Source organism: Takifugu rubripes, chromosome 18, assembly GCF_901000725.2.
Source record: "Takifugu rubripes chromosome 18, fTakRub1.2, whole genome shotgun sequence".
Taxonomy (NCBI): domain Eukaryota; kingdom Metazoa; phylum Chordata; class Actinopteri; order Tetraodontiformes; family Tetraodontidae; genus Takifugu; species Takifugu rubripes.
Genome location: NC_042302.1, coordinates 3293074 through 3311841, shown reverse-complemented (window position 1 = coordinate 3311841; position 18768 = coordinate 3293074). Strand labels below are relative to the sequence as shown.

Sequence of the window (18768 nt, the reverse complement as noted above, 5' to 3'; positions counted from 1 at the left end):
GTACCTTCTTAATCGGAGAAGTGGGGCTCGTCACCTGGTTCGTGGGGCTTGTTGGAGGAGACACTGTGCTGCTCGAGGTGGTCGTCGTGCTGTTGCTCACAGATGCTGACGGCTTGGTTTTGTCTAAGACATCATCAAAAGACAACAATGAACAACTTTTCCACCATCCCCCGACCTTTCTGCTAGCTGGTTAGCCGCGGTGCACGCAGGCAGTACCTGCTTCAGTCTCCGATTCGGAATCTTCGTCCTCCTCCTCTTCGCTGGAGCAGCTTGATTCATCCTTCTTCCCCTCATCTTCCTCATCCACCTTCTCTGGCTCCAAGGTCTCGATGCGTGGGGTGCTCTTCTCTGGCTCCAGGAGCAGCGTTTCTTTGCTGAAACAGAAATACAACATTTATGTAACATCAGCGAATTCAACATCTGACAGATTGGAACTATTGAATAATGTCTGAGCTGTAGGCCGGGACACATTTAGCCTTGCGAACCTCTTGAGGAGTTTCAGTGACTGGTTGTTATCCCCGGTGGTTGTCGTCTCAATCAAAGGAGATTTCTTAACATCTTTCTTGCTGCTCATGAGCTGTAAACAAAAACACAGCCTCCATCACATGCTCGGGCGACCCTAATGCAATCACCATTATACCAGCAAACTGAATTATTCTCAGCTCCAACACGGTGACTCACCAGATTTTGCTTCTTTTGTAGTTCTTCTAAGTAGCCCAGAACATCTTCGTCTGCTACATCAAAAGCAGTCTGGCCCTGAGGGGTTCGTGACAAAACGGTAAAAATTATGGATTTTGCTGCACTTCCTGCCAGAGTGCTCGACTGTTGCGAAGCCTCACCATTTTGTTAATCAGGTCCATGTCACACAGATTCTCCACCAGGACTCTACACGCTTCCTCTTTGCCCCAGTGTGCCGCCGCGTGAAGAGGAGTCCAGCCGTCATAGTCCTTAATATTTACATCATACCCTGCTTGGATTAAAAGCCTGCGTGCGCATGAGAGAGAGAGAAAACAAACATTTTTGGTTCGGTCAGGTTGCAATCGGATCCACCACCCAAAGAGCCGAACGGAGTTTTTAAACTCAAATAACGCAGCCCATAATTCTGCCACAACGAGGGGGAAGACGTATTTAAAACTATCTACGTCAGTGCAGCGTTTGGCTGGCTTCCCGGAGCAGATGGACAGAAGACTCCTGCCCCGGAGCAGACGCGCTAACAGCCTACGGCGAGGATGTCGGAACAAGGCACCGACGAGTCGCAGACGCCGAGATATATTTGGCATGAGCACAGAAAAACGACAGCGCTCGGCCGCGGCCTTGGCTATAAACAGTATTTATGTGAAGCAGAGGAAAGAATTTATGCAATAGCAATAAATGAGGTGGCCATTGCATTTTTGTCCCAACATGGAAAGACGTTAGCTTCATTCTCTCTCGGCTACCTGTGAAATCAAGACCACGGCTTACTTTAAAACCTCCACGTATCCCTTTGCGGCAGCAACGTGGAGCGAGGTTCCTCCGGACTTGGCGTGCCGGATGTCCTGGATCTGGCCGCTGTTGAGCCACTGGCGGGCGTCTCTCAGCATGACCCGCTCCTCTTCTTTGCGTGCTGCCTCGATGTCCACCCCTGGGGATCGACAGAGCAGACCGACGCTGTCAGAGTGGCCGGATTAGCCGCTACTTAGCAAACAACCGTTTTAACACTGAACCACACAGATGAGAGGGGGGGTTTAATTCTGAACACATTTACCATGTCTTACAGCTACGAAAAAGCACGTGAATGATTAATCACGTTCATTTCTGACTGCTGATCGTAGGATGACGCGACCACTAGGACAGAACTCCAGCAGTAACTTTATTCAGCCAACCTCTCTAAACACTGGAGGATGTCATGAAGCAGTTGTTTTGTTTTAGCAAACAGGATTGTGCCAATTTTCCTTCAGTTTGACAATGAGCGAACGGCTGCAAACACACAGGCCTCAGCCGGTTTAAGTGGGTCAATATGTCTGAGCTGTAAGGGTACAAGTGGTGCAGCAGTGAAAACGGGCCTGTGCCGTCTTGTTGACACCTGGCTGGAACACAAGGCGGTCTGAAAATGTGTGGCCGCGTGAGCTGTGGATTTGCCAGCTGAGCATTAACCGTGCTGAACGCCACAAATGTCAGGCCAACGGCCTCTCTGCAGCGGAGGCCAGAACTTCAGCGGATCTTTCCGGGCTCTGTTCTCCTCCCCTGCACACATCAGCACTTATTTCCAGAATGCTCAGAAAGTTTGACGATAGCCTCAAAAACAATGAGAGCAGACATCTGCGCCCTAGCGTTCGCTCAATCTACCTGGCGACAGCTGGAGCGAATGGATTCGCTTTCAGCGTGAACCAAACATCTCATTTTGTCCAAGAATCAAACAGCATTTCGGGAATTTGTGTAAGCGTTGTGTCACTTCAAATGTGGCCCAGTGACTCACTGTTGGGAGTTGAAGGCGCTTGTTTCTGGGAAGTTTTACTATAGTCTGAAGCAACAAATAGCAGCTGTGCTAAAAAATCTTTCATCTTAAAATCTAAAAAAAACAAACCACATATCCCACTTTTATAGCTATGAATAATATCCATCCATTTTAAACCTTAGATGAGCAGGAGAAATGTAAGGAGATGATACAGTTAACCGAGTAAAAGCACCCTTGAGTATGACCGATAATTCTATTTCAACATGTAACGTTAAAATTAACTCGGTGCTCCTGAGTGCAGGTCATAGAACATCAACTCAGGGATCTGGCAGGATAACGCCACGTCCCGTGATGTTGAGAGGTAGCCCACGCCGTGTCTATAAAAAGCAAGAATCCTAATGGCCTCTAAGCAGGACTACAGAAGAAGAGGCAAGTGGAAAAACTGGCAGCTGTTCAAAGATGACTTTTTACAAGAGAACAGCACATCTTGTATCTGAGCATTGAGGAGATAAAGGGAAAATCCAATCGACCAAAAAAGGACCTGCCAGCCTTTAGCGTGCCGACAGTGTACCTACAATATGTCTGCTGATGCTAATGCTAAACTGAATTGAGATAATCTAAATTGAGATAATTACACAGATGTGTCTTAGTTTTCCAGGGATGTTCTGATTGATTTAAAGGCCAAGTGAAGTGGCTGAAAGATCCAAACTATGCATGGAGGGTAAACGTCAGGACTCTGGGTGGATATGATGGAGGGAGCCGTTTGACCGGGACAAGCATCTGGAGCCAGGGGAAACCGTGACCGCCCGCTAACAGGTTTAACCCAATGATTGGAGATTCTTTGAGGGGAGGAAAATCACATTACAAACATAGAGAGGTGTTACACAAGCCGTTGCATAATGCTGCCTGCTACCTCTCCAACGGAGGACTGAGCTGTGGATTGTCTGCAGCTGCCCTGAGGCCAGGAGCACCGAGCACTCATTTGGGCTTTTTCCAGCAAGTAGGCAGCATTACGCAGAAATCTGTCAGACCTGGATTAAAAAGAAAGGGCCAATAAAAGCATTTTAGGCTTTATGGAGGCAACGAGGTGGTAATTTAATGATGTATGTTTGATTTAGTCTAAAACAGCCGGCTCATCTATGGTGCAGCTGGAAATCAAACCTGACAGCTGCTGCTGCCTGAGATGCTTCAGGTTCAGGTGGGTGCACATCTCCCGCTCTTATATAATATCACCAAGAGCGTGGGCGAGTGTGTAACCTGTAAATGGCACATTGGATGTAATCACCCGAGGACTTTGTGAGCTTTCGGACAGTTTGCATTTAAATTGAGGCACTTTTAAAGGGACAAAAAGCGAACGGAATGCCCACGTGTTAGCATCCGCGTGGCTTTAATATGTATTATACATTAAGAGAGAAGTGTAGGTATTTTTGTCAGCAAGCTGCATATATGACTTTCAGCTGTCAATCGGGACTATTTAGCTTCTTCTTTTTTTGCCTTTGTGCAGTAAACACAGTCCAGGAGGAGACGTGGGGGGAAACAGAGAAGACTTTACGAGTGAATATGAGCCGAGGAGCACCCCTCTGGCCCCGGGCCAGTCAACACGTCAGTGTGTGGCCTCTCACCGTAGGAGAGGGCCTTTCATCATCTCAAGAATGCCCTGGCCAAAAATAGAAAAGACTGGCCTTTTCGGTTTCTGATGGTGCGCGCCACACAGCTGGATCGTCTTTACAGGGCTAGCCAAGGCCTCCTCGAGCGAGCGAGTAAAAAAACACAGCAGGTAGCACCATCGCAGATAAAATAGGAGAAAAAAAACACCCTGAAATATAACCCGTCAGCCTGACAGGACGCACGATAATCCACAGAGCACTTTGTACGCCGTTTCGAGCAGGAAATGGTTCTTTCAACAGCCCTGCACAGGAAGGAAATGTACATCCACTAATGAAGGAGCCTCGTCCACACTTGAGAAAAGGCAGACGGCTCAGCAGGCAGTTCAGACACACACCAAACTGTCAGCTGTGGGTTCCGAGTGTTTGGATAACGTCAGGGCAGGAATTGTACCCAGCAGAGCGAGCCCTGACCTTGACCACGGCGTCGAAAATTCCCTCTTTTCATGCACCTACATAAATTAGCTGCAGTTTGTTCCTGAGTAAATGTGAGAACACACAAATATAGATGGGGGTACCTTGTCTGTTGATCTCATTCTGCAGTAGCTCCTCCATTGCCTCCTCTTCAGCTATGTCCAGAGGTGTTTCGCCTTCACTGTTCACGCCTCCTACATTGGCGCCCTGGCTGATCAAATACCTGCAACAAAAACAGCATTTATTGTTTACAGGATCCAGATATTTGTGTTTAGGATGATGTTTCGGAGTCGCTGTGTGACAGAGTTTGCTGAAGGTTCGTCAAACACTGCGTGACAACTGCAAATAACCACGCTTGTGTGTTCAAATAAGGAGGACGATGACGGCAGAGGTTCGAGGTGTTTAAATGGCAGAGGGTCGCCTGCTGACTGAGCAAACAAAGCCAACGCGCCGCGCCCGGATGACAGTCAGAGTGGAGGTAGAGCACAGTGACAGAGTCACATCGATGGTTTCCCCACTCAAGGATTTAATTTAAGTAAACTGTAGATAGTATAGATTGGACCTTCTGTCTTCTGCCCCTGACCCCAGGGGCTTTAAAAACACGCTTAGTCGCCCTGAGTCGCGATAGCATCATGTGCCGCCCAGCTAGCTCCTGCGTTCAGCTCCATTTTCAGCTCGTCTCTGGCACGGTCCAGTGCCCGTGCCTCGTCCGTGCAACCCATCATCATCCCCGTCCCCAAGAAGCCGAGCCCCGAGGAACTGGCCGTCCTTTCCCCTTTGGGTGTTACTTCCGTGGTAATTAAGTGTCGTAAGAGACGTATCAAGAAATTCTGCTGTGCATCATTACCTGTTTTAATCGACTCCCTATCGCCCAAACAGGACTCCTGGAGATGCCCTCACCCACTTGGACAGTGTGGAAATATGTGTGGCTGCCGTTCATTGACTACAGCTCTGACTACACCTTGGCTCCTCCCAAGCTGGGTGATTTTGGGAATTGTGCCTCCAGGCCACAGGTGTGCCAGAACACTCGCTCCTCCAACATCATTGTGAAGTTTGCGGATGATAGAGCGGTTTAGGCAACACTTGGGAGAAAGCCTCTCTAGAGGAGGTGGACGAGCTGTCGCCATGGTGCAGAGACCAGAACCTGAATGTTCCAAAAACTAAGGAGGTGTCATTACACACCTCTCAGGATTTACAGGACCCCTGTGGAGAGAGTCAGCATCTTCAGGTACCTCGAGGTCCACATCACCATAGAAGGTGAGCAGGCGCTTGCCTGAGGAAGATCTCCGCGACTCTGCAATGAGCTTTCCAAACCCCAGCCACTGAGCCGGGGTTCATCAGGAGCAGCGCCGCCTGCTATGGACAGAAACGCTCCGCACTGAACGATCAGGACATCATTGCCCTGTCTGAAGGTCATCTACACCCGAGCCAGGAAAATGATCAAGGACTTCTGTCACCCTGGTAACAGACTGCTCAGGCGGTTGCCACCTGAACCTAAAAAGATTGTGTTTTGTGTATATTGGTGGCTGTGAATCATTTTCTTTTTGCACAGTGGGGGCCTGTCACAGCTCCCCTTTCACTACCATTGTCAGTGTGACAAATGGAGATTCTCAATTCTTGATCTCCATGAGTCACCAGAACCAGGCGGACCACTTGACCTTTCCACCATTATCTGGTAACAAAAATAAATCTTGTTTTCTGTCATAGAAGCTCAGCCGCTGCTGTGTTCATGAGGCATAATGGACACAAGACGTGCTGGATCTGAACAGAGGCCTTCGATCGTGAGTCACTTCTTTATTTCAATCAAGAAAGAATCTTAATATTTAGAAAATGGATTGGCTTTTTTCCTTTTAGAATGATCCATTTTCCATTTCCACCCCATTCGAAATGGGGCTAAACCTGAAAACTGTAATGAAACTGGAGTAAAGCGGGTCAGGGGCCCTGTTTAAACACCTTCTGATAACATCAGTATTGTCTTCAATGAGCAGCCTTTCTTCCTGAAAAGATCCAGCAGCAATAAAACACAGCACAGACTGTAGAGGGCAACCCTACAGCTAGATTCCAGAAATAGCTATTGACAATCGCCTCCAAATATTTGATGACATCACTCGAACGATGCTTGTTCGAGTTATCCGTCGAATATGTGTGCGGAACTGTGTGCGGCTTAAAAATAGCTGCCCGTTTTCCAAACACGCCGAGATAAGGCGTCCAGGCCAGGAGGGACAACTGCAAATATCACAATAAAGATTTTAAAAAGAACTGAAAAGGGAAGTAAATGATGAGCGTCGGAGAAGAGACGCGCTGCTCCTGAGAAAAAGGCCTCGGGCGTCAGCACTCACGCAGCTATGTCGAGGTATCCGCAGGAGGACGCGGCGTGAAGGGGGAGCCAGCCCTCGTTGTCGGGCTGGTCGATGCTGGCTCCGTGCTCCACCAGGAAAGTCACCATGTCGACGTTGTCGTCGATGCACGCCTGAGGAGAGAGACGGGAGAGATGGAATGTAAGAACGGCGCAGAGATGCTGCTGCACACGTGCACATGAGCTCACGTCGGCGTGATTCTTGGCGTTATAGTTCCAGAAAAGAGCCCTGCAACGCAGCTGACAGACTGCCATGTGGTTTCAGAGTTGTTGGGAATTTTGGCAGCCGGAGCGATCCCTAATCACTTGCACATAGCAGGGGTGCTTCAAATACCACGCAGCATAGTACTGCCGACGAAGGGAGCGGGCGCGGGCGCGCTGCCTATAGGCTGCTGCTTCGTGCAGAGTGAGGTTCAAATCAAGCCACGTCGAGGATTAATCGCCCGCGTCATCTCCCGTCTGCGGAGTGACGAGAGGAAATCGACTTTATCTCGAAGTGCAGCAGCAAACTAGCAGAACACAGAAAAAAACCCTCTGAAAGTGAGACCAAGTCCCATGTTGCTGGACCGTGTAGGAATAAATAGCTGCATGTAGAGCTTTAACATGGTCTGACTCATGCGGTGGGTGGTTTTAGCCACATTATGGGCATTAACGTCTTTAACTTTGCATCGAAATCACGCTAAAAAAAATGACCTCCTGCTTTAAGGCTATTTTTCGGTTATGTTAATGACATCCCGTGGTGAAGATAATACCAACACAACAGCTTGACCTTGAAACCTGCAATAAAAAAATGAAAATATTTAGAACTAAAGTGTGGAGTCATAAACAAACTGCTGCCGCGCAGACTTGGATTCGCACTCGATTACCGTTTAGAAACGGAGCTCCTGCCACCGCAACCCCCCTCCGCTGAACACTGCGCCTGGACTGTCTCGCTGTCTTTCCCGGGGTTGCTATGGCAACCGCAGCGTTGACAGGGGAAACAGATACACATGAACACACTGCGGCTTCACGTTCAGGGCACACGACTATCTGGCTGGAATCCTTGTCCAAATTTGGACCGTTTGGGATGCCGTACATGGCCAGAGCTGAGGAGAGCCTGAAGAGGCCTCGCCGAGCTTATCTCCCTCTCTCTCTTTTAACGTACGTGCGTCTCATTAGCTTGCGCGTTGACGCTGCAGCGCGGTCCGATCCGACGGGTTTTGCTGTGGCCGTAACATGAATTGTAGGATATAACGTGGAAGCCCGGCAGCATGGACGTCCACGTACTGATGGGTCCGGTCGTCGCTCTCCTGAAGCTGCAGTCAGCATTTTTCTGGGATTTCAGCTCATTCTATAACTCATTTTCTTGTTGATGAGAAAGACACAAAGGGAAACCTTTGTTTTGTGTATTCAAGCGCGGCAGTAGTATTCAAACGGGCACGGCCGACTGGAGCATACTTGTTTTGAAGGGTGATATGGAGGAATAATGCATGAATAAACCTCCTCCTTAGCCACTACCCACAGTTACCCTCTCTTCAAAGCCTTCTCCTTCTCTAATAATGGAAACAAGCCCCTTAAGGCGAACGCCGCGAAGGCAGCGCCTTCCCATTCCAGTACGTCACCTTCCTGCACAGGCTCCGCCCACCGGCTACTGAAGCCCAACAAAGGTAATCCCTTAACGACTGTAATTGTGTGTTGCTGGCAGGTGCCAGCACGAGGCGCGTGCGTCGCCCGTGATGTGCTGCAGCAGCTGGAGGGTACGGCGAGGGCGAAGCCAATGTAGCGCTCTGCTTTAATGTCCGTAACCACCAAAGACAAACACTAACAATGACTCGTGTTTACGGCGGCAGGTGAGTCGGAGTGGTTCCAGAGGCGATAAGTTTCATTGGAGTTATACTGACAAATAAAGGCAGATGAATTCTCTCTCGTATCGGCTGTGACAGACCTGTAAGAACACGCGACTCGCTCTTCCACACGCTGCCATTTAAACCTGTTTGGCCGGTGACTTGGCAATGTTGCACGTGATGCAACAAGGCGGATCGTAGAATGTCGCGAAGACAGAGGACAATGTGTTCGCCAACACACGCCAAAGATTTCACGAGAGCATCCTTTCAATATTCCAATTAGGCTTTTGGCTACGTCAGAGTTACTAAATGGTCTCCAAACACGCCACCGTAATAAAGCTGCACCCCAGCCTCAGACCTGTTGATGATCTCCTGCATTTTTAGCAGAATTCCTGCTCTAATTCTGTTCACACAGCAAAGGCAATGTTTCTTCTGCACGGATGCATCTACTCCCTATGGCTGTGAGTCAGTACACGCCAACGCTAACAAATTAAAACCTGACATCAGAGACAAAGTGGTGATTAAAAAATATTCATTGTTTTAATATAGCAAACCTGCCTGACCACCTAACTATTATATAAAACACACACACACACACACACACACACACACACACACACACACACACACACACACACACACACACACACACACACACACACACACACACACACACACACACCATCCTCCAAACTGGATCATACCATTTGCATAGGCAAACAATGACTTGTCATCAGACTTAACCTTGTTAGATAAACACCAGTCATAAACCGTGTATGCAAATATGGAGGCCGACTCGTTACATTAGGCTAAAGAATCAACCAGCAGACCTCTGGAACAGATAAGTAAAGACCTCCAGTACCACCAGCGCTAAACACAGGCTCCTTTATTAAATCTTCTTAAGCCGGCGTGGATAAATTTGGATAAGATTAGGACAGAAACAATGCAACATCCATCATTTACCACAGTCTAATCCTGAAATATGATAGAGGAATTCAAGCCCCTCCTCCCCCACAACCAGCACCTCAAAGAAGATGGGCTGAGCCCTTCTGAGCTGGCCCAAAAATGTACCCATGACAGGCACCTCAGGAAAGAGGCTGCTCTGTTCCCATGACAACAAAGCCAGAAGGGGAACATGGGTTCAGAGCTCATCAAGTTTCTGCAAGAAACACAAATAAAGAGAGAAAATTATTAATTTGGAAGCACACGCCAGCGCTCAGACGGCCCCTGAAGGCAGTTCAAAGAGCAAACCGCTGAGAGACAACATCAGACGTGCCTGGAGATACCTGAAAGAACGGCTTCTGTTAATCCCATGACCATTTATGGCCAGAAATATGCTCCTATATTTGTCCAGACGTGACAGCCGGTAGAGGGCTCTTGGAAACATGACAATATATGGTCCGACACACCCCAGCGAGGGTCACCTGGGCGGCCAGCGCTGATACGCACGCTGAAAGTAGTTTACTGCCATCGCAGCTGCACAATCGGTTACCTGGAGACAAGTTTTTACTGTTGCCGGCGTGTTCAAGGTGACTCACCGGATTACACAAGAGCCACCACGGCGGCTGGTGCTGCCGTCGGCTGTTCAGGCCGCTGCATCAAAGAATCACGTTTCCATCTTGGCAAAAATAAAAGACCAGGTTGCAGCACCAGCCTGAAACCCCACTCAGGGGGGTACGACCTCCACGTGCACAGGAGGGCAGCTTTGTTATCTTCTAGGTCACTGTGCAGGAGAGCGGAGCGCTTAATTTAGCCCCACTCAACATCAAGGAGACACTTAAACACCCGTCCCCTTCTTGACTCCCTGCAGCATCCTCAGGTGGCCGACTCAAGCACGTCAGAGGACGGGGGGGCACAGCCGAGAGCAGTGTCAGGGGGACCAGGATCGACGTGGACTTCAGCACATAATGCGCTCAAAACTGATCAAAAACATTAAATTACCCATCGCATCATCAAATGAATATTTGGGAGTGCGGCCAGCTCCAACCCTGTCTGCAGTCGTCTGTCCACCACTGTATTTTCCAACGGAGGTGAATCAGAGGACGCTGTCACACTCACAGAGACCTGTGTTTTCAGAAACAATGACCAGATTCTTGAGGATAATCTGCTGACCTCAGTGTCAACAGGGTTTTTTTTTTTTTGAGACGACCGAACTGTCGGCTGGAAAAAAAAAAAAAAAAAAGCGGGCTCCGTGAACGCCTGGGCGGCTCTACGCTGGCCAACTGTGAAGCTAACACCAGGAACGCCGGGAGCAAAAGCAGAGACTATTTCAGATACTGCTGGGTTGAGCGCTGGGCTCTAAAACAGCTGTTCAAATCCTCAAACCACAGCAGAGTTCCGCCACCTTTACGTGGAGTGTAATCAGGAGTTAAAGCACAAAGGGAAAACCAAGAACATGAACCGACTTCTCAAAAGGGAAGGCGACGTTTTATCAGGATGACAGGGAACACACAAACTAGCCTCTCTCCAACCACTGAGCCGCTAAGCAGCTGGGACATGGGCTAGCACTAGCATAGCAGTGGAGAAATTCCCAGATAAGTAATGCTTCCAGGCTTCAAACACCAGCACACTGGCCACTCCCCACAGGCTACGTCACTGGCTCAAAGGCACGCAGCCACTTCCACAAAAGGAATTCCTTCCAACTGCCTGCATGGAAGCACAGGCACGCTGTGTGTCCGTGTCTGCATGTGTACATTTGTGATACAGATCTGCACTGACAATTAAAGGAGCGGGCTGTGACTAAAGAATTATATACCTGAATGTTCTCCAAGGTGCACGCGCGTTTGTGCGTGCGTCTGGGACAAAGAACAGCCAGCTCCTGTCTGCTATTGGCCCGGTTCATAAGGCCAGAGGGTACGAGGGGGAGGGTTAGAGCACCGTAGGGCAACCAGCTGGGTCCCTCCAACAGATCAGCCCTGCTGGGAGCTGGAGGAAAGCTACACACACTTCCAGCCCGTAGCGCTGTAGCTGCCGCTGTAGCCGAGGACAACCATATATGGCTCTGGGATTCCCGTGGAAAAAGAAGACCAGGATTGAGGAAGGGGGGGGGAATGCCGGCGAGATTGTGGCTGTATGTTTCACTTGGGCTTTCGCTCGGCAGCCAAAACAATAGCCGCGCTTGAGAGCCAAATTAGTTTCCATGTGAGGGGGGTCAAAGGCAAGTGGGGGCAGATGGCGATGCAGAAAGGGCCCAATGCAGCCCTGTTGATATTTCTATATAATGGAGCCCTTATGTGAAGGGCGAAGATGGTGGACAGCCCTGTCAGCAGCTCTGAAGACAAGAGGGCCCAGCTAAAGGACAGCTAACGTTAGCATTCGCACTTGTGGCCACATTTCTTTGATTATTAATGCAAACTATTGCATCAAACTTTGAGTCTTTGAAACAAAACGATTCTTCCATTTCAAAACGATTCTTCTAACATTTAAGAATGGATTTAAAGTTATTAACGCAAACTAAGCAGCCGATTGTTCACGGAGGCCCAAATCTGCCAGGTAAAGTTTTATTATACTGGTAAAATTCTAAAATGATGAACACTTAATGGGCAGAGCTCAGCCATCAAATCAGGTAACTCATTGACTCATTTTGAGGTTTAAAAGGAAAGTTTGTGCTTCAAAGCGAGGACCTGTGTCTCTGCTGGCCGAGAGGGTGGAAGCAGCGGCAGACTCGCTAGTGGAGCCTCAAAGAGGAAATGAGGAAAATAAACAGCCACTTCCTGTTCCTCAAGGGTCTGAAATCTCTCCCCCCCCCACCCCACTACCACCATCACCACCTTGGTGAGGGAAGATGAGCACCAACGTTTGGATCCTCCTGAAGTTCTGGGCCAGGCATCAAATATTAAAGACACTTCCAGAGACGATGATAGATTCTATAGTTTAGATATATTTGATGTCCAATATTAACTGGTAATGACGTTAAACATTGATTAACAGTTTAATTACCACTGTAAGGATTTTTTTTTCTTAAATTTAGTATTTGTTTTGTGGATTAACGTCTTGAATAGTAATGTTTTTACAGCCGCCTGAGTGGGCTCATTTAATAATTCATCTTAAAACGCCGAGTCGATGTTTGAACTCCATAAAACACACATGCAAAATTCCCTTTTAATGGACGCTCAGTCCACATCCACCGTCACTATTCCTTATGTCACAGCAAAAGATGCAAAAAGAATAAATGCAAAGAACGCAACCTCGCCCGTCGTGCAGACAACACACACACTCGCTGCCGGAATCGTACTCGCAGCTCGCCGAGGCGAGTCCAGGTGTTCAGTTCAAAAACAGACCGTTAAGAACGCTCACGGCGTGAAGTGTGCGTCCCCCCCAAGACGGAGGACCTCAGACAGGGACAATGTGCCACAGGGTTGGGGGTTGGGGGGCACGGGCTGAAGTGTGTGTGTGATTCCTGGTTTTATTGGAATATTTAGGATGACAGAATTCAGTTGTCAAACCGTGCTTGGATGTGACTGTGGGCTCAATAATTGACCAGTTAGCTGCAGCGTGGGCTAATGATCAACCCCAGGCGGCCTCGATCCTCTCAAACAGCCAGTCAGACGCGCCGACTCGTATCCGCGGCAGCAGGTTTACTGGGCTAAGGAATCCTCCCTAAGACCCCAGGTGAACCAGTTCCAACCTGCACCTGGAATACTTGAGAAACCCTCCAGCTCCTCTGCTCGGCTCCCCCCCCCCGAAGTCATACGTGTTCTCATGACAGAGTGTGTGAAGGAAACACGTGACGTGTTACAATCAGCGGATGATCTGGGGCTCCAACGTCACGCGGACTTCCTGCTGATAACGGGTTGGACAGGATGGATGAAGCCAGCCTGACGAGGCCATACCTGCCAATTATGCACAGGTAAAGTATACCTGTTCGGGCCATTCTGTTACCAATGCTAATGTTAGCGCAGCTCGGCGGTGAGTCACGGCTGCCTGGAACGCGACGGTGCGCTTCGGCTGAATCCAGCGGCGTGCACCGCAGCACCCAGGGGAGCCCAGAGGGGTCATGGGAACTGGAGTTGGGTGCCGATTCAGAAATACTTCTCATTCAAGAGCTCCAAACGCCGGCGCGGCCACAGCTGGAGCTTACCTCCGTGGGTTGGAGGGTTTTTTTGTGAACAAACTCAGCCAATTACTTCAGAGGGAGAAACGGCTCCGGGGCCAGACAAAGAAGTCAAATCAAATCTGTCTGGATGATGAATTATTCAGTTCTGCATCGTATGAGATATACATGAGCGGCTGCTGCACAGGACAAAGACCTCAGAGGCCTCGTGCAACCTGCAGGAACGTGATGCGGGGTGGTCAGGTCGCTACGACTGGGCTCCTTACAGCCGTGACGCTGAGCTCAGCTAACGCGTCGAGCAAATATTGAGGGAAGTTTCTGCTTTTAAAGTGTGAATTTGAAGCTTATCTGTCCACCAACGCCTGTTATGCTGTGGGAGCAGCAGCCAGGAGAGCGGTTCCCTGTGCGAGTCCGACAGAACAAACAGACCTGCTGGGTTTACGGCTCCGCGCGCCGGAGCAACCTGGTGCCGTGCACCGCAATATCAGGCTCCGCCGCTCACGTAACTCAACAGGTCTCCGTCTGGAGAAGTCAGCTGCGTGGTTGCTATGAACCAGATGTCAAATTCTGGGGCCGTCCTGATTCTTAATTTAGGAAAATTGCTCGATACCCGACGCCGGGATCGTTAATTCCACAGGGAACCATTAAAATCATTGTTTGAAACAGAAAAACTTGATTAAGGTGAGGGCGGACCACCATGAGGCCGACTTTGAATGAGGAAGTTCTTGAATCCCTTTTTGAAAAGCAAAGCGTCACAGAAGCCTCCAATGATGAATTAAATCTAAATTTGGAAGTGACATTTTCTCTGAAAACACAGCCGAAACGCTTCGATCCGCTCCGCGAAGCTTCTTTTGGAGCTTATGCGGCTAGAAAAGCTGCAAAAGGCGTAATCTGAGTCACGAGTGGTGGAGCAGGCAGGTGAGGACAGAGCGGACGACAGAAGAGTCCCAGACCAAACCCTGGAGCACAACAGAGAAACGGCCCGTTTTCCTGCTCAAATTCCAGTTTCATCAGGGTCAGAAGTCTCTTTTCTGCTGCCCTCGCTGGACAAATGTGGGCTCCGGGCGCAGCTCTGGGCCGGGGGGGGGGGGGTGTCGGGAGACCCAATCAGCAATTATGTAACGTGTTAAAGCCGGCGACGCTGGTGCGGAGGAGCAGCAGCCATCTTCCGCCGCGCGCTCCGGTTTTCTTCCATTACGAGAGCCGCCGATTTCATCCCCGGTTGAAACTGGCGGGCGCCGCCAACAAAACGCCTTCGCCCGGTTATGCAACTCGCACTCCGCAAACCCGCCGACGCGGGCCTCCTTTCGCGCGTGGTCGTCATGGAAACCGTGGAAGATGATGTTCAAGGCCACGGTGACGGGGTGGGACGCCAACAGAGCGGACTCAAGTCAAGCTGCGGGGGTCAGGGGTCAGGAGAGGAGTTGAGGTGCAGGTCCCGGCGGAACGGGCCCAGGTTCCCTCCGTCCTCGCCGCCCGCCACGACGGAACTAGTCAGGGGAAAGAGGGAGGTTCGGGGAGGGGTTGAGGTGACAGCTGAGGAATGCCTGCTCATCTCTCTTCGCCATGGTTTCCAGCGACTGTCATGCGAGGAATGCTCCGGCCGGGACAACAGGACTTGGAATGTTTCCCTCTGTGACAAGTTTAGCCGGCGACATCTTGAATCGCCGCTCCTCTTCTGGGTCCCTTGTTCACCTCCGCTTCCTCCACGAGCCTCTGACCTCGGTCGGTCACGCAACGTGAAAATTCCAGGACTGTTGAAACTATACTGGGTCTAAAGGAAGAGTCACGAACTAGAGACACAACCTCTCACCTAAATGTGCGATTGAAGCAGGCGCGGGTGATAACGTGGCGCCGCACCAGTACCGGGACTGGGACTGCTGCCCAGGGAAGGGTCATGGACCGACAACGCACTTGACAACACAGGCAGAAGTCAGTAGGTTAAAAACTTGATCAAGTGACCCCGTTCACCTCTTTGAACTCAGTCAGCAATAAAGAAATGTCCTCGGTGCTTTTACAAACCCCCCCCAAAATCCTCAGGATTATGCGTCGCCGCGCACACACGCGCGCTCTCACACGGCGTCTCGTCTCCAGAGATGGTTAGATCTGGAGCGCGGCAATCACTTGAGCTCATCACTGGACATCGGCCCAAAAAAAGGCAACATTTCCACCCAACGAGTTTGCACAGGGGCCGCGCTAAATCCGGGATTAACGACAAAAGGCTGACCACAAGGAAAGCCTTTTAAAACAGCCAAATCTTACAGAAACACACGAAAACCCTCCAATCCAAGCTAATGACCTTGGGAAAAGCTGTTAAAATTTTAATAGGTATAAAAGCTTGGGAAACAAACACCTTCATGTAGCATTACTCAGGCTAAAAAAGCCATGTGGGCGCCAGTAATGAGGTGACATCACTGCAAATCTATGATACCATTGAAAACCTGATGAGGAATCCTGTCATTAAGCCTGAGATCACTGAAATGACCCAAACAAATTAATAATAAAAAAGCCAAAATCAAACCCACGGAGCGGGTTTTGATCCTGGCATCCCGGAGTCCATCACACAATCAAACACTTCGAGTTTGATTCACTTTGATTCCCAAAGTGAGATTAATCTGCATGGATCCTCTATCATCTCCCGTTAACAGCAATAATAACCTACAAGTTCATTATCAGCTGATTCTATCGACTGGTTAATATATATTAGACATTTCATGGGCATTATAGCACAATGAGGCCACATCTCGTCATTTAGGACACACTCCACGACTGGGATCAATAGAGGCGCCTATAAAAGGGTATAAAAGTGCTTTATTGTAGCAGATATTTACTGTCTGTACAGTTGAATCAGCCTCAACACATCAGGGCGCTCCTGGCGGCGGCGAGCGCGTCTCGGTCCCGCGGTAACTAGACGAGGATTTTTAACAAATTTAACCCCACATTACGCCTCGCTTTTATTCAAGAGGCATTTGGGGGAGTTTAGCGTTTTCATGACCGCACAGCTCCAGTAAAAACACGCTCCTCTTTTCGTTCTTTGACGCCCGAACTACCCGGGCTAGTATGGGCAGCTAACGCAGAGTAGCGGGCAAGGGATTAGCTTAGCATTGCTCAAATTCCAGACAAACGGAACAATATTTGGGACATATGATCCTCATTATAATCGAAAAGTCAAAAGTCACGCAACATTAAATGAGGAGATATTGCGAGAGCAGCTGGCAGGAATGAATTAACCCACAGATAAACGCCCAAAACAACTACGTTCGGCTAGCTTGACCTGCTAACGGAGCGTCCAGTCAGCCTGGCTAATAGTGCACTAAAATAGCTGCCTAGTATTTACAACTAAATGGCACTTTAACTACTGTGCAGATCGCTGCCGAGCACACCGAGAAGACTGTAAATACAGTAGACATGGAGGTGGTGAAACGTTCCTGCACTGACGTTGGCAGACGGAAGCTAGCTAGCTTCCCCTCCAGACGCTAGTCGCGGTCGAGGCGGAGGGTTTATCAACAAAACGACTTTTCCTGCTAGCCGGGAACCAGCCATTGCTGTGGAATTCATCCCGTCTGCACCAACCATACTCGGGATAAACTCTTGACGTTCGATGATCCGACTAGCATAAATTAGCCCGGTCCAACTGCACCGCCCTCGGTTGTCCCTTTACTCCAAATCTACATAAATAAAAAGGAAAAGGCGACCCAGTTTTACAGGCTGGGATACAGCAATTAGACTGCACCCACTGAGAGAAGGGACACAGCCAGGCTAGTTTTGCGGGGTGAAAAGTAGCCCCGAATGATGAAATTTCAACTTTGTAAGGTGGACTGCATGGATGATCAGCAGTTTCGGTGTTCTAGGGGCCCCATAACCGAGCTCCGAGGCACCGGTGGTCCAACACGGTGTGTGGAAAAGGACGGGAGTGCTAGGTAAGTAAACAACGGGATGAGAATGGCTTCCATTTGACAGGTGTTCCACGGCCAGCAGTTGCTAGCAGCCAGCCGACGTTCGTGCCTCGCCAAGCCGACACGGCCGGTGACCGCCTAAGAGAAGGGGGGGCAACAAACCTGGTGGAGAGCCGTGAGACCGTCCACATTGGCGTAGTTGATGTCAGCGCCGTGGTCGAGCATTCGGAGCACCTCCTCGGTATCGCCGCTCGAGCAGGCGGCCAGAAACACGGCGCCATCATCGAACTTCACCTTCGTCTTCTTCTTTTTCAGAATAGGAGGCTCCAGGTCCGTCTCCGAGCCCATCCATCGCTTTAGCTGCTCGTTCCTCTTCTGTTTGGCGTCCGCCATCTTCATCCCCCTCCAGTCTCGGGCTTCTTATCGTTCTCCGAGAGAGGATATACTTTATAGTGCCACTATCCCACAGCGCACTGGGGCGTGGGAAGGGAGGGCTGGAGAGGAGGGGGCACCGACGGAGGAAGAGAGAGAGGGCGGCGGGATTGTCGGGCGAACTCTCGCGAGATCTCGGCGCCGCGGTATGACGTCACCGCCAGCGGATTATGAGCAGGCTAATCCGCGATCGAGTGTGTACACCAAATAAGACAAGAGTGCTTGAAAATATTACATAACGGCCTCCCCGCTGCAGACAGGCTCCGCTGCGCGCACCCCCAGTGTTTATTCCATCTTTTCTCTGCCCCCACGTCACTTTTTTTTTTTTTGCACTGTAAATTCAGCTGCACTATCCACTATAGATCTTTATCATGCAGCTAATGATGGGACGACATGTTAACTGCATCTGCTGATGTAATCCACTGACTTTACATGAACTTGATTCCTGTGGGGCAAAACACAGGCTTTATAACTGGGCAGAGAGGAGAAATGAACTGGTTATACAGGGAGGGAGAGGACAAACCAACTGGCTGTACTCACGGTGAGATAATAAATGGACTCATTACATTGGGAGAGGATAAATAGACTGGTTGAACTGGGTAAAAGGATAAATGGGCTGGTTACAGTGGGACGTGTCAATCTTCACCTGTTTAACAATGGCCTGACAGGTTGGTCCAGCCCGGCTCTGGTATGCAG

General features: G+C 49.7%; 1 protein-coding gene and 1 long non-coding RNA gene across 11 annotated transcripts in view; one reads left to right on the top strand and one right to left on the bottom strand.

Annotated features, from left to right (window-relative positions):
* The window catches only part of ppp1r12a (protein phosphatase 1, regulatory subunit 12A), a 29003-nt gene extending 10930 nt beyond the window's left edge, over positions 1 to 18073 (bottom strand). For 9 of the 10 annotated variants that reach the window (XM_029825340.1, XM_029825344.1, XM_029825345.1 and 6 more), the window contains exons 1-9: positions 17803 to 18073; positions 6852 to 6982; positions 4617 to 4735; positions 1462 to 1621; positions 840 to 984; positions 682 to 756; positions 486 to 577; positions 217 to 374; positions 5 to 123 (exon numbers count right to left, since the gene is read on the bottom strand). In XM_029825340.1, the coding sequence (XP_029681200.1) occupies positions 5 to 123; positions 217 to 374; positions 486 to 577; positions 682 to 756; positions 840 to 984; positions 1462 to 1621; positions 4617 to 4735; positions 6852 to 6982; positions 17803 to 18039 (1236 nt within the window). In that variant the 5' untranslated portion in view covers positions 18040 to 18073. The remainder of the gene's footprint in view (positions 1 to 4; positions 124 to 216; positions 375 to 485; positions 578 to 681; positions 757 to 839; positions 985 to 1461; positions 1622 to 4616; positions 4736 to 6851; positions 6983 to 17802) is intronic. The other variant, XM_029825339.1, reaches the window with a different exon arrangement.
* On the top strand, positions 17014 to 18306 carry LOC115246548 (uncharacterized). The gene is made up of 2 exons (XR_003885674.1): positions 17014 to 17664; positions 17956 to 18306. It is a non-coding gene; the product is annotated as an uncharacterized lncRNA (long non-coding RNA).
* Positions 18307 to 18768: the final 462 nt, after the last annotated feature.